At 40.0% G+C, this 15,502-nt stretch overlaps 2 protein-coding genes across 4 annotated transcripts in view; one reads left to right on the forward strand and one right to left on the reverse strand.

The window, feature by feature from the left end:
- The window catches only part of nbn (nibrin), a 95,886-nt gene extending 95,362 nt beyond the window's left edge, over window positions 1-524 (reverse strand). For all 3 annotated transcript variants that reach the window (XR_011885819.1, XM_072256689.1, XM_072256700.1), the window contains exon 1: window positions 419-524. Coding sequence is in view for 2 of the 3 variants with exons in the window: in XM_072256689.1 (XP_072112790.1) it covers window positions 419-452 (34 nt within the window). In the remaining variant the exon portion in view is untranslated. The remainder of the gene's footprint in view (window positions 1-418) is intronic.
- decr1 (2,4-dienoyl CoA reductase 1, mitochondrial) overlaps window positions 436-15,502 on the forward strand; it is a 38,573-nt gene continuing 23,506 nt past the window's right edge. Inside the window, exons 1-3 of the mRNA XM_072256768.1 lie at window positions 436-666; window positions 4,317-4,519; window positions 9,136-9,193. Coding sequence (XP_072112869.1) covers window positions 451-666; window positions 4,317-4,519; window positions 9,136-9,193 — 477 coding nt within the window. The 5' untranslated portion in view covers window positions 436-450. The remainder of the gene's footprint in view (window positions 667-4,316; window positions 4,520-9,135; window positions 9,194-15,502) is intronic.

Here is a 15,502-nt window from a genome sequence, read left to right on the forward strand (position 1 = left end):
CGAAACGATCTCCAACATGATAAATTTGAACTTGATGCTAAACTTGAGAGTTTAAGCTGAATGTTAAACGATATTCATGTTTGCCAAGAAACTCGAATGAAAAGTGGTATTGAAATGTAGAGAAGTCACATATTCCTATTTCAGTTCTTCCGCTCAAGAGTATGACTCGCCATTCCACCCTATATGTTCTTAATTAATTGGCCCCTTACGCCAGGAAAGTAAAACTGACAACCAAAATTTCACATCGTCAGTTGTGCGCGACGCAACAGCCAGGTGGTGCTGCGTATGGGATGCACAACGAGCGCGACCCAGTATTTTCTACCCATCAGACCGGACGAGGCCCGTGGTACACTACTTGCTCTGGCCCAGTGTACCCGCGGATAACCAGCGGAAAATTAGCGCGAAGAGCGCTCAATACCTCCTCCCGGAGTTAAAGGCCTCAGCACCCACATGATCGACACACTTCGTCGGCAGAGCCCCACGGACGAGACCACCACTTGCACACGTGACCAGGGACACGTGACCTCCGTCCCCGACATGCGCAGCCGTAGGCAGCGTCGTGATTGGGTGAACGGTGGAGACATGGCGATGTTTGTCCGCTTCCAGTTGTGGAAGTGTTGGCGCAAATTTACCGTTGCACCGTCTCTGTGTAGTCTAAACGAGCGGGTGAGGTCTGTTCTGAATGCGTTACATAAGCCTGCGTGAATTCGTCTGCGGGTAACTGTTTCTGGAAGGTTTCGCGCGTTTGGAGAAATGAAATTTCGCGCTGGGCTACATTTTTAATCCTTTCACGGAACTGTAGATGAAGTATAGGACAGAAGGGGAAACCTCAGGAGTCGGGGAACCAATGCAAAAACGGGAAATAACTTAATTAGCTCATGACTTTTCAACCTGGCGAGGCTGTAAGTGTGGAATAGGGAAACTTCATTCATACAGACCATCACTTGATCAAAAGTTCAAAATACATACACGTCACTATGTACAACCTCGCGATCCATTTTCTTGCGGGCGTTAAGAGTAACTACAAGAAACACAATAGAATCAATAAAAGACTGCCCCCAACAGGACGTCAATGTGCAAATACAAAAAAGTTAATAATAAAAAAAAAGCAATAAATATCGAGAACATGAGAGGAAGAATCTTGAAAGTGAGTCCAAGGGTTGTGGGAACGGTTCAGTGATGGGGCTAGTGAAGTTATCCCCTGTGGTTCAAGAGCCTGATAGCTGAGGGGTAATAACTGTTCCTGAACCTGGTAGGGGATCTTCGGGACCCACACTATCTTCTTCCTGAAGGCAGTGGCGTAACGAGAGCACGTCCCAAAGTGTTCACGCAATTTTCATGTATGAAAGACAATTATATTTAGTTAGGAAAAGCGAAAAAATGCCTGCATTACTGATTATCTAAAATAAATACAGCACATGCAGCATTCAAGAAGAGAAAAGCAGGGGTCGTTTCAAGCAAACGTTAGTTTTGTTTTCCTCTACCGCCTAGTTTACTGAGTATCTCCAAAATTGCTGATATTTAAATTCATTTATCTTGATGCATCAGAGCAATATATCCTAGGCTGCTGGGAACAACCCCTAAACACTTAAGTCATAACCAGAAAATAGATTTGTTGTCGATGTTCATCTGCAAGGTGGGACTTTGATAGTACAAAATTCCTGAAGTAATGCAGTGAAATGATAATAATTGATAAGGCTGTCATTTCGCAGGTCAGATAACACAGGAGTCAAATACAAAGTAGTTTGTCCTTTACAGCAATCCCCTGTGTTGAATTCTGTTCATTTGGGCTTTGAAGTATCTAGTAGGCATATGCATTCTCCCTGTAACGAGAGAACAAGAGGATTGTGGGAATAGAAGATGGTGGCCCTCATGCATTGAATGGAGATGTTGAAAGTAAAGTTGTTTAAACAAATGAAAAACTTGTCTGTTGTTTGAGCGTTAACACCCTGGGCCTCCTTTGCAATGGCTTTCTCATATTGACCCATTCACAAGAATTGCAGGGCTGTCAGATTTCCATCCATCTTTCAGCCACCTGGCATTTATGGGGAATGGAGATGTGCTTGTTATACTTACTCAAAAAAAAACATTTATCATGCAAGAGGCAGTAGTATCCAATGCATAAGCCTCCAAATAAATTGCCACACTATATATAATTTCCTTACCTTTTTAAGAACAATTCTTTAGGTTGCATATTTATATTTTAAGGCTAAACAGTTTTAATATAAAATATGACTAAAATAAATGAATGACTTTACTCACCACATGAAATGCCTGATCTTCTTAAAGGATGTTACTACTAGGCAGTGTCCAACTGCACTGTCCTTGTTTGTGCATTATATAGTATTTTTCTACACTTTTATCACTCAGAATTCAGGAAAAACTCTTAAGCTTTGCTCTTGGTGATTTAATTTCATAAATTATTGGGGAAGCAATATTGATTTGTTTCAAGAGAACATTATGATGTTTACCCTTTTCTACTCTTACAAATCCATATTTTCTGTTTCATTGTTAGAACATGTTTGTGCTTTGTATCTTTGTTGGGAATATTTTTAATCTAACATAATTAGATATGACAAGTTACTCCTTGAAACAGATTCGGAACCAACTGCCGCTTGTAATCATGTGTGAGGGACTAGGGACAGGCTCTCGTGCTGTACTGATAGGAGTCAGAACATGAGCAAAATTATGTTGTAACCCAGCCAAATTCAAATGCATGTTTTGTAATATTTTTGCCAGTTGAGTAAGAATTCCAGATGTATAAATACTAAGTTTAGTATTAATTATTAATGTATAAACAAATTAGCTTCCCTAAAGTACAGACAAAATACTGCATTCTTGGATTTTTTTTGAAGTTATACAGTATTAAGAAATTACATGCTCAGAGGTACTGGAGTTAAAATTCTCAATCCAGAAAATTAGTACCCACTGCTGTTGTATTGCTGACATTAAAAATACAAGTTGGATTAGACAATTTAATTGCTCAATATGCTCTGCCATTCATCTCAGCTACCTCAACTATTTATGCCTGAATTACTCCCATATTTTTTCAGTTTCATGGAATTTAAATATCTGCAAACTTATCAAGTTCTATTGGAATACTCTCAGCAAATAGCCACAGCCTTCTGCGGTAGAGAATTCAAAATTTCCTTAACCCATGCATAATAATTTTAAAAAACCCTGTAAATTACAGTTAGATATACAAAGAAAAAGTAGTGAGGTAGTGAACATGGGTTCATTGTCCATGCAGAAATCTGATAGCAGAGATTTAGCTGCACCTAAAATGTTGAGTGTGTACCTTCAGGCTCCTGTACCTGCTCCTTGATGGAAGCCATGAGAAGAGGCATGTCCCAGGTGATGGAATCATCAGTGATGGGCGCCGCCTTTTTGAGGCATCGCCTTTGAAGACGTCCTCGATGCTGGGGATTCCAAGGTTACCCTAGCTCCGGGATAAAAAGCTTCATTTTATCCTTTACCATGTTAATGTAAATTTCACATGTGAAACCCAGCTAAATGTCAGAAATTATTTTATTGCTTTGGGTTCAATGGATAATTGTGTTCATTATTGCAGCCATGACATAATTTATTACCCCTACAGTTTCTATTTTGTAATAAAATCATAATTCAAGGACAGTTTCAGCAGAGACTGAGTCCCTAAGATGGTCCTGCCAAATAATTTTTTGATTTTTTTAATAAAAAGTCGTGTGTTTATCTGTGTGTATGAGTGTTAGCCATGTGTTCTGGAAAAGATGCAAATATCTGAGCTCTACCCCAGAAACCACCTCCACCATTTAATATGATATTGACTATTTATAATATAACTTTAATTCTGTATTTTTGTTTTCCAAGGTGACCAGTTATCTCTTTGCTTATCAAGACCCAGACCCTTCACTGGGTTGTAAAGCCTGTTTCCATGCCATTCTGTGACTTTTGTTTGGTGCACAATGGAAGTATTGATAACAGGTTTTAAGTCATCCATGAAAGTTGACATCAACATACGTAGAGTCTTCTGTGTTATTTTCATTTATTCCCAGAATTCCAGAACAACAACTACACTGTCCTCATATTCAGAAACATCCTCAGAAATCTTTTGTCCCCTGTAAAAAAGCTATTCCCTTTTCTCAGTTAATCTGTATCCTCTGCATCTATTCCCAGGATAAGGTTTTTCTTTCAGAATATCTAGAATTATTGTTGAGATATTACTTTCTTCAATAGTGAAACAGATCATTGAGACAAAATGCCTCGTTAAATTATAATAAGGTAAAATGTTCTGTTAATACAGTAATTAATTATTAATATTGAATTTTTGTCCCCAGCTTTTCAGCCAACACACAATGGCTCAATACCAAAAGAATGGATCTGATCAACAAGTAATGCTTCCTGAAAAGCAAACATTAATGTTGCCTTCTGGAACATTTAAGAATAAAGTGGCTTTCATCACTGGTGGAGGTACTGGACTTGGCAAAGGAATGACAACCACTCTATCTGCTCTAGGTGCTGAATGTGTTATTGCAAGTAGGTAAGTGAGATTAAGTGTGGTCAAACAAAAGTTTTCATAAGTGCAATTTTTTTAAATCAGTAATCCAATAAGGGTAGAATAAATCAATTAAATTTTGTGCAATTTGTTGTAATGTTGTTTGAAATAATGAACATCCTAATTATAGTCAGTGAAAAGATCATTAGCTTTGCAATTTTGTGCTGTTTTAAGTGAATGAATGTACTGAAACAGCAGGATACTTGGTGAAGAATTTTGGATTAGTAGTTTTATTTTTACTGGTATTCAGGAATGTGACAGTCAAGATCTTTCTTGGTCACACACAAGGCACTGAAGATCTGACAAACTTTACAGCAGTGGAAAGGCTGCTTTTAAAAACTCATTTAATGTTTCTGTAAAATGTTTTAAAAATTGATTTCCAGTGAAAAATGTGGTTAAAAGTGGTGATAAGTGACTTTGTCAAAAGTCTCTGAATTAATTAGTTGTCATTGGAGGAAAGAGAACACCACTTACTGAGATCAAAGCAGTTGAATCCTTCGTTGTTGTGTTTAGGTGTGAATGATGGCCAAAATAAGCATGCAGGCCAGTTGTGGTACTAACAACCTGTGCTGATCAACTGGCTGGAGTGTTCGCTGAGATCTTTAGCCTCTCACTTAGACAGTCTGAGACACCCACCTGCTTCAAGCAGGCTTCAATTATATCAGTGCCAAAGAAGAATGTGATGATGTGCTCTAATGACTATTGTCCAATATCACTTACCTCCACAGTGATGAAGTGTTTTGAGAGGTTGGTGATGAAACATATAAACACCTGCCTGAGAAATGACTTAGATCTGCTCCAATTTGCCTACTGGAGCAACAGGTCCACAGCAGATACCATTTCATTTCCTTTTCACTCAACTTTAGAACATCTGGATGCTCTTTGTCTACTACAGCTCAGCATTCAATACTATCGTCCCCTCAAAACTGATCAATAAGCTCCAAGACCTTGGCGCAATAACTCATTGTACAATTGGATCCTCAGTTTCCTCACCTGCAGACCCCAGTCAGTTCAGATTGGCAACAAGATCTCCTCCACAACCTACAACAGCACAGGTGCACCACAAGGCTATGTGCTTAGCCCCCTACTCTACTTGCTTTACTCTTATGACTGTGTGACTAAGCACAGCTCCAGTGCCAAAATGAAGTCTCATATGCCAGACTGCTGTTTATAGACTTCAGGTTGGTGTTCAGTACCATCATACTCCAGAAAGTGGTGGGGAAACTGTCCTCGCTAGGTCTCAACACCACTGTCTGCAATTGGATACTGGACTTTTTAACAGTAAGGCCACTGTCAGGTCATGTGGGCAGCAACATCTCTCGTCCTATTACACTGATCACTGGCACTCTCCAAGGCTGTGTGCTTAGCTCGCTGTTGTTCACACTGCTGACACATGACTGTGTCGCAGGATCCAGCTCAAACTGTGTCATCAAGTTTGCAGATGACACATCAGCGGTTGGCCTCATCAAGAATGGTGACAAAACAGAGTATAGAGAGGAAGTGGAGCAGGTGGTGGATTGCTGTGAGAAGAATAACCTAAGCCTGAATGTGGAGAAGACAAAAGAAATCATTGTGGACTTCAGGAAGGTGCAGAGAAACCATCCCCCTCTGTGAATACATGGCTCCTCCATAGAGAGAGTTAAGTGCACCAAGTTTCTGGGAGTTCACATCACGGATGACCTCACCTAGTCCCTTAATATTGCCTCCCTGAGCAAGAAGGCACAGCAGCAAATCCACTTCCTAAGAAGACTGAGGCAAGCAAGGATTCCCCCCCCTCACCACCACCATCTTAACTACATTTTACAGGAGCACTATTGAGTGTCCTGACGAATTGCATCTCCACCTGGTTGAGCATTGGACCTGAAGTCCCTACAAAGGACTGTGAGAACAGCTGAGAGGATCATAGGGGTTTCCCCAACATCCATCGGGGACATTTATCAGGACCGCTACATATGCAGGGTCCATAGTATTATTAAGGGTCCCACCCATCTATCCAACATCCTCTTTGACTTTCTACCATCAGGAAGGAGAATATGATGCATAAAAACAACAGCGGTCAGGATGAGAAACAGTTTCTTCCCCCACGCAATTAGGCTTCTGAAATAAGTTAGTTTGTTGCTTATGCATGATTCATCTGTAGATTTTATCTTTACCTTCATAAGTTATTGTGTGTTATGTGTACTACTGTGCTTTACACCTACTGTGCTTTCGAAGAAACATTGTTTCATTTCTATATGTGTTATATATGTTACATACATGTAGTTAAATGACAATAAACTTCACTTGACTTGATATTCAAATTTGCTGACGACACCACTGTCATGGGCCAAATGAAAGGTGGTGATGAATCAACATATAGAAGGGAGATTGAAAAACTGGCTGAGTGGTACCATGACAACAGCCTCTTACTTGAAGTCAGCAAGACCAAAGAGCTGATTATTGACTTCAGGAAAAGGAAGCTGGAGGTCTATGAGCCAGCCTTCATCGAGGGATCAGAGTTGGAGAGGTTCAGCAACTTTAAATTTCTTAGTGTTATTATTTCAGAGGACCTCTCCTGGGACCAGCACGTAAATACAATTATGAAGAAATTACAGCAGCGACTTTACTTCCCTAAGAATTTTGTGAAGATTCGGCATGACAACTAAAACTTTGACAAGCTTCTATGAATGTGTGGTGTATGAATATATTGACTGCCTGCATCACAGCCTGGTATGGAAATGCCCTCACCCTTGAACAGAAAATCCTACAAAAAGTAGTGGATACGGCCTAGTCCATCGTGGGTAAAGCCTTCCCCATCACAGAGCATATCTACAAGAAACATTGTCACTGGAAAGCAGCATCCATCATCAGGGACCCCTACTACCCAGGATGTGCTCTCTTCTCACTGTTGCCATTAGGAAAGAGATACAGGAGCCTTCATACTCACACCACCAGGTTCAGGAACTGTATTACCCTACAGCTATTAGGCTCCTGAAACAAAGCAGTTCACTCAACTTCACTTGCCCCATTATTGACTTACTTTCAAGGACTCTTCGAAGTTCAAAGTACACTTATTATCAAGGTATACAACCTGGAGATTCATCTCCTTGCAGGCAGCGACAAAACAGAGAAACGCCATAGAACCTGTTTAAAGAAAAACCCAGCACGACAAGATCATCAAACCTGCAAAAACAGTACAAATCACGCAAACAGTAAAAAGCGCAAAAAACTAACGTACAGACCATTAAACATCAAACAGCCATCAGACTCCTCATCATATATTCTCGATATTTCTTGCTTATTTATTTATTATTATTATTTCTTTTATTTTTGCATTTGCACAGTTTGTTAGTTGAACGCCCAAGATGGTGTGGTCTTTCATTGATTCTGTTATGGTTATTATTTTATTATGGATTTATTGAAATTGCCTGCAAGAAAACGAATCTCAGGATTGTATAATGTGACATATATGTACTCCAATAATAAATTCACTTTAAACTCTGAGCTCTTTCTTTCTAGTCCTGATGAACTATCATGACTTGAAACTTCGACCATCCATTTCCCTCCGTTTCCCCTTACCTACTGAAGTTCCTCCAGCTTTTTGTGTACAAATGTTAAATTTAGCTACTTGGTCAATGAAAGCCTACTATGAGACTGCAAGAATAGTTGCAATAAGAAAACAGAACTTGTTGACGTGTACAAAATTTGGCTATAGAACTTCTTTGAGCTAGTATTTTTGCAGGGTAAATGAGGGAGACCAGATTGGAGTAGTACTGAAGTAAACAGATCTGGAGATGATGGTTTTAGTAGCAGTTGGTATGATGTTGGTGATGTCCTGAAGGAAATCAAAAGTGAATTTTATAGTAAACAGTCTGGGATTTGAAAGCTTCACTTACACTTGAAGGTGAAGCCTGTGGACAGTTTAATTGTATCTGAGGTACTCTGAGGAAGGACTAAAGATGATGGTTTTCATCTTAACTATTCATCTGTCAAGATGAGAAATGGACAGTCGTGGACATTAGGTGAACAAACATAGTCATTAAATAAAAATGTCAGAAATCCTTAGCAAGTCACATAGCATCTGTGGAAAGAGAAACAGCTTTAATATTTTAGTGTGATAACCTTTCATCAGAAGTGCTGGTAAAAATTGATTTCTTATCGAAAGGGCATCAAGCTGGAGCATAGACACTGATTTTCTCCTCATTGATGTTGTCTAATGTGTTAAGTAATTACAGCATTCGCTGTTTTTTTATTTAAGGTTTTCAGTACTGCAGTTTTTTGCTGTCTGCTATTTTCTGCTGTGTAGTTTTATGTTGATATATTATCATTCAATGCAATCAAGTCAGATCTGGTGGTAGATGGTAATAGCAGTTGTAAGCCAGATATAATAACGATTGTGCTGCTTGGATTCTAGGACTGAATATGGAGAGGCATCCAAGGACAAATAGGACTGGCAGTCAGTGATAATGTTCCTTGGCATCAAGGAATGTGGCAATGGTTAGGCAATTTTGGTTAAATTTGGTAAATGCGTGAGCTTTCCATTAAACAAGTGGCTTTCAATATAATGTAAATGCTCTGCAATTCAAAATAATCAAAGGTGATTATTCTTAAATGTCTTTCAGAAAACTGGATGTTTTAAAGCAGACAGCAGAAGAAATCTCATTGCAAACTGGAAACAAGGTAATCAGTTTTGGATTAGATTAATATGTAGACTTACTGAGCATTCATCTTATGTTTTCCCTCATAAATACTTACTGTCTTTTATTGTATCAGCTTTCAGACTTTTACCTGCTGAAGTATGGTTAGTGCCAATTAAACATTTAATCAAAATTTATATATATCAAGTTACACAAACACATATATGCAAATATTTTCAAGGTTTTCAAGTTTTACAATTCTGAAATTATGATAGGTGTCCTGCATTTTTAAAAATGTAACATGAAAGAATAATCTTAGTAAACTTTGCAAATTATATATTTTAAGTACAGATATTATAAATATATATCTACACCATTGTAAGCAGTCGTGGCATTATGAGATGCCATTTTTGGTGGTGCACAGATGGAAGCGCAGAAAAGCTCCAATAATCTGCTATCAGCATTTTGGAACTCCTGATGGTTTGGTATCTACCGCACCTGATAACATTTGTCACACTTTGCCAAATATGAAAATTTTGACAACTGTGATAGTTGTGTGTTGGAGAGAATATTGACTGGCTGCATCACAGCCTGCTATAGAAAGACCAATGTCTTTGAATGGAAAATCCTACGAAAAGTAATGGATACGGTTCAATCCATCATAGGTAAAGCCTTCCCAACCACTGGGTACATCTACATGGAGCGTTTTCACAGGAAAGCAGCATCCATCATCAGGGACCCCAACAACCTGGGTCATGCTATCTTCTCGCTGCTGCTATCTGGAAAAAGCTACAGGAGCCTCAGTACTCATACCACCAGATTCAGGAACAGTTATTACCCATCAACCATTCAGCTCTTGAACCAGAGGGGATAACTTCAATCAACATTACTTGCCTCATCACTGAACTGTTTCCACCACCTCTGGACTCACTTTCAAGGACTCTTGTTAGAACCATAGAACATTACAGCTCAGAAACAGGCCTTTTGGCCCTTCTTGGCTGTGTCGAACCATTTTTCTGCCCAGTCCCACTGACCAGCACCTGGACCATATCCCTCCATACGCATCTCATCCATGTACCTGTCCAAGTTTTTCTTAAATGTTAAAAGTGAGCCCGCATTTACCACTTCATCTGGCAGCTCATTCCACACTCCCACCACTCTCTGTGTGAAGAAGCCCCCCCCCCAATGTTCCCCTTAAACTTTTCCCCCTTCACCCTTAACCCATGTCCTTTGGTGTTTTTCTCCCCTAGCCTCAGTGGAAAAAGCCCGCTTGCATTCACTCTATCTATACCCATCATAATTTTATATACCTCTGTCAAATCTCGCCTCATTCTTCTACGCTCCAGGGAATAAAGTCCTAACCTATTCAACCTTTCTCTGTAACTCATTATTTCAAGTCCCAGCAACATCCTTGTAAACCTTCTCTGCACTGATTCAACGTTATTAATATCCGTCCTGTAATTTGGTGACCAAAACTGTACACAATACTCCAAATTTGGCCTCACCAATGCCTTATACAACCTCATCGTAACATTCCAACTCCTGTACTCAATACTTTTGTTAATAACAGCCAATGTACCAAAAGCTCTGTTTACGACCCTACCTACCTGTGACGCCACTTTTAGGGAATTTTGTTTCTGTATTCCCAGATTCCTCTGTTCTACTGCACTCCTCAGTGCCCTAACATTTACCTTGTATGTTCTACCTTGGTTTGTCCTTCCAAAGTGCAATACCTCACACTTGTCTGTATTAAACTCCATCTGCCATTTTTCAGCCCATTTTTCCAGCTGGTCCAAATCCCTCTGCAAGCTTTGAAAACCTTCCTCACTGTCCACTACACCTCCAATCTTTGTATCATCAGCAAATTTGCTGATCCAATTTACCACATTATCATCCAGATCATTGATATAGATGACAAATAACAATGGCTCCAGTACCAATCCCTGTGGCGCACCACTAGTCACAGGCCTCCACTCAGAGAAGCAATCCTCCACTACCACTCTCATGTTAACGCTCCCTAATAAGTCCCTGTCTATCCAAATTCTTGTAGGTCCTATCCCTTAGAACTCCTTGCAATAACTTACCTACTACCAACGTCAAATTTACCAGCCTATAATTTCCCGGATTACTTTTAGAGCCTTTTTAAAATAACGGAACAACATGAGCTATCCTCCAATCCTCCGGCACCTCACCCGTAGATACTGACATTTTAAATATATCTGCCAAAGCCCCTGCAATTTCAACACTAGTCTCCTTCAAGGTCCGAGGGAATACCCTGTCAGGTCCTGGGGATTTATCTACTCTGATTTGCCTCAAGGTAGCAAGCACCTCCTCCTCCTCAATCTGTATAGGTTCCATGACCTCACTACTTGTTTGCCTTATTTCCATTGACTCCATGTCAGTTTCCTTAGTAAATACAGACGCAAAAAACCCACTTAAGATCTCTCCCATTTCGTTTGGTTCCATACATAGCCGACCACGCCGATCTTCAAGAGGACCAGTTTTATCCCTTACTACCCTTTTGCTCTAAATATACCTGTCGAAGCTCTTTGGATTATCCTTCACCTTGACTGCCAAAGCAACCTCATGTCTTCTTTTAGCCCTCCTGATTTCTTTCTTAAGTATTTTTTTGCACTTTTTATACTCCTCAAGTACCTTATTTGCTCTGTGTTTCCTATACATGTCATACATCTCTCTCTTCTTCTTTATCAGAGTTCCAATATCCCTTGAGAACCAAGGTTCCTTATTCTTATTCACTTTGCCTTTAATCCTGACAGGAACATACAAACTCTGCACTCTCAAAATTTCTCCTTTGAAGACCTTCCACTTACCAATCACATCCTTGCCAGAGAACAACCTGTCCCAGTCCACGCTTTTTAGATCCTTTCTCATTTTTTTCAAATTTCGCCTTTTTCCAGTTTAGAACCTCAACCCGAGGACCAGATCTATCTTTATCCATGATCAAGTTGATACTAATGGTGTTATGATCACTGGAACCAAAGTGTTCCCCTACACACACTTCCGTCACCTGTCCTAACTCATTTCCTAATAGGAGATCTAATATTGCATCCTCTCTAGTTAGTACCTCTATATGTTGATTTAGAAAACTTTCCTGAACACATTGTACAAACTCTAACCCGTCTAGACCTTTAACAGTATGGGAATCCCAATCAATATGTGGAAAATTAAAATCCCCTACTATCACAACTTTATGTTTCTTGCAGTTGTCTGTTATCTCTCTGCAGATTTGCTCCTCCAATTCTCGCTATTGGGTGGTCTATAATACAACCCCATTAATGTGGTCATACCTTTCCTGTTTCTCAGCTCCACCCATATGGCCTCAGTAGATAAGCCCTCTAATCTGTCCTGCCTGAGCACTGCTGTAACATTTTCCCTGACTAGCAATGCCACCCCCCTACCCTTCATTCCTCTGCCTCTATCATGTCTGAAACATCGGAACTCTGGAACATTAAGCTGCCAGTCCTGCCCCTCCTGTAGCCAAGTTTCATTAATGGCTATAATGTTGTAATTCCATGTGTCAATCCATGCCCTCAGCTCGTCAGCCTTCCCCACAATACTCCTTGCATTGAAATAGACACACCTCAGAAGATTATTACCACCACACACAATCCTTCTATTTGTGACTGCATGAACTTTTAACATCATTTACTTTCACCCCCACTCCACTATCTGCTCTGGCACTCTGGTTCCCATTCCCTTGCAAATCTAGTTTAAACCCTCCCCAATGGCACTAACAAACCTCCCTCCCTTGCAAGGATATTGGTCCCCTTGTAGTTCAGGTGTAACCTGTCTCTTGTACAGGTCCCACTTGCCCACCTGTTCTTGATATTTATTGCTTATTTATTATTGTTATTTCTTTTATTTTCTTTCATTTTGTATTTGCACAATTTGTTGTCTTTTGCTGACTGGTTGTCTGCTCTGTGGTGTGGACTTCCATTGATTCTATTATGGTTATTGGATTTATTGAGTATGCGCACAGGAAAATTAATCTGAAGGTTATGTACAGTGATATATGTACTTTGATAATAAATTTACTTTGAACTTTGAACTTTATACTCAGCCCCCATGTTCCCATCCCACTTGCTAGAGGCTGGTTCCTGTTCTCCATTTCAATTTTCTGGAGCTCCACTTTTCCTATCCTACTGACATAACAACTCATTATACATACATCAAGAACAAAGGATAATTTGGGACCACTCAAGAACAAAGGAGGGAAAGTGAACTTAGAGATGCAGGGTAAGGTTCTAAAAGCCTATTTTGCATCAGTATTTACCAAGGAGAAGAATGTAGATGATAGGGAGAACAGTGTGGAGCATGCTAATTTACTAGGACCTTTGGAGGTAAAGAAAGGAGTTACTGTTGGGTTTTCACATACCTTCGTGTCAAAGGCTGTTTGTCAGTCTTTGTCTATTTACGTGAAGTTTTTCTGTAAATTCTATTGTATTTCTTATTTTGTTCTGTATTTGCCTGCAAGAAAATGAATCTCAAGGAAGTATATGGTAACATATATGTACTTAGATAATAAAGTTACTTCGATCTTTTAAACTTTGAATATAGAGCTGTGGATGTTCGCTACCTAGATTATCATAAGGCATTTGACAAGGTCCCTCATGGGAAGCTCATCCAGAAGGTTTACGCTATGGGATCCATGGTGATTTAGCCATTTGGATTTAGAATTTGTTTACAAAAGACAGAGGATAATGGTCAATGGGACGTAATCTGGCTGGGTATCTGTGATCATTGTGTTCTGCAGCGATCCATAGCGGGACCTCTGCTATTATGAAAACATAGATGAATAGGCTAATAAGTTTGTAAACAAAATGAAGATTGGTGGTGGTGGTGTACATAACATAGAAGGCTAATAAAGGTTACTGTGGATATGGGCAGAAAGATGACAGATTTTAACCCGGTCAAATGTGAAATGTTGCACTTTGGGAGACCAAATGTAACGGGACAGTACACGGTTAATAGCAAACCCTTGAGAGGGTGTTGTGCAGAAAGAACTTGGCAGCACAGTTTGATAGGGTGGTATAAAGAAGGCGTATGGCCTCTGTTATTTGAAGAATTACAAACCCCATTTCCAAAAAAGTTGGGATATTTTCCAAAATGCAATAAAAACAAAAATCTGTGATATGTTAATTCACATGAACCTTTATTTAACTGACAAAAGTACAAAGAAAAGATTTTCAATAGTTTTACTGACCAACTTTATTTTGTAAATATACACAAATTTAGAATTTGATGGCTGCAACACACTCAACAAAAGTTGGGACAGAGGCATGTTTACCATTGTGTTACATCACCTTTCCTTTTAATAACACTTTTTAATCGTTTTGGAACTGAGGGTACTAATTGTAGTAGATTTGCAATTGGAAATTTTGTCCATTCTTGCTTGATATAAGACTTCAGCTGCTCAACAGTCCGTGGTCTCCATTGTCTGATTCTCCTCTTCATGATGCGCCATACATTTTCAATAAGAGATAGATTTGGACTGGTAGCAGGCCAGTCAAGCACACGCACTCTGTGTCTACAAAGCCACACTGTTGTAGCCCATGCAATATGTGGTCTGGCATTGTCCTGCTGAAATAAGCATGGACGTCCCTGGAAGAGACGTCGCCTTGATGGCAACATATGTCTCTCTGAAATCCTAATATATGCCTCAGAGTCAATGGTACCTTCACATACATGCAAGTCACCCATGTCGTGGGCACTGATGCACCCCCATACCATCACAGATGCTGGCTTTTGCACCTTTCGCTGATAACAATCTGGATGGTCGTTTTCATCTTTGGCTCGGAGAACTCGATGCCAGTTTTTTCCAAAAACTAGCTGAAATGTGGACTCGTCTGACCACAGCACACGGTTCCACAGTCCTTCGGTCCATCTGAGATGAGCTCGGGCCCAGAGAACTCGCCGGCGTTTCTGCATAGAGTTGATGTATGGATTCCTCCTTGCGTAATACAGTTTCAAGTTGCATTTCTGGATGTAGCGATGGACTGTGTTGAGTGACAATGGTTTTCCGAAGTACTCTCGAGCCCAGGTGGCTATAATTGTCACAGTAGCATGACGGTTTCTTAGGCAGTGCCGCCTGAGGGCTCGAAGATCACGCGCATTCAACAGTGGTTTCCAACCTTGCCCTTCACTCACTGAGATGTCTCTGAATTCTCTGAATCTCTTCACAATATTATGTACTATAGATGTTGAAAGACCTAAATTCTCTGCAATCTTGCGTTGAGAAATGTTCCTTTTGAACTGACTAACAATTCTCTCACGAATTTTGGCACAAAGGGGTGAGCCACGACCCATCCTTGCTTGCAAAGACTGAGCCTTT

Source organism: Mobula birostris, chromosome 1 (genome assembly GCF_030028105.1).
Source record: "Mobula birostris isolate sMobBir1 chromosome 1, sMobBir1.hap1, whole genome shotgun sequence".
NCBI lineage: Eukaryota > Metazoa > Chordata > Chondrichthyes > Myliobatiformes > Myliobatidae > Mobula > Mobula birostris.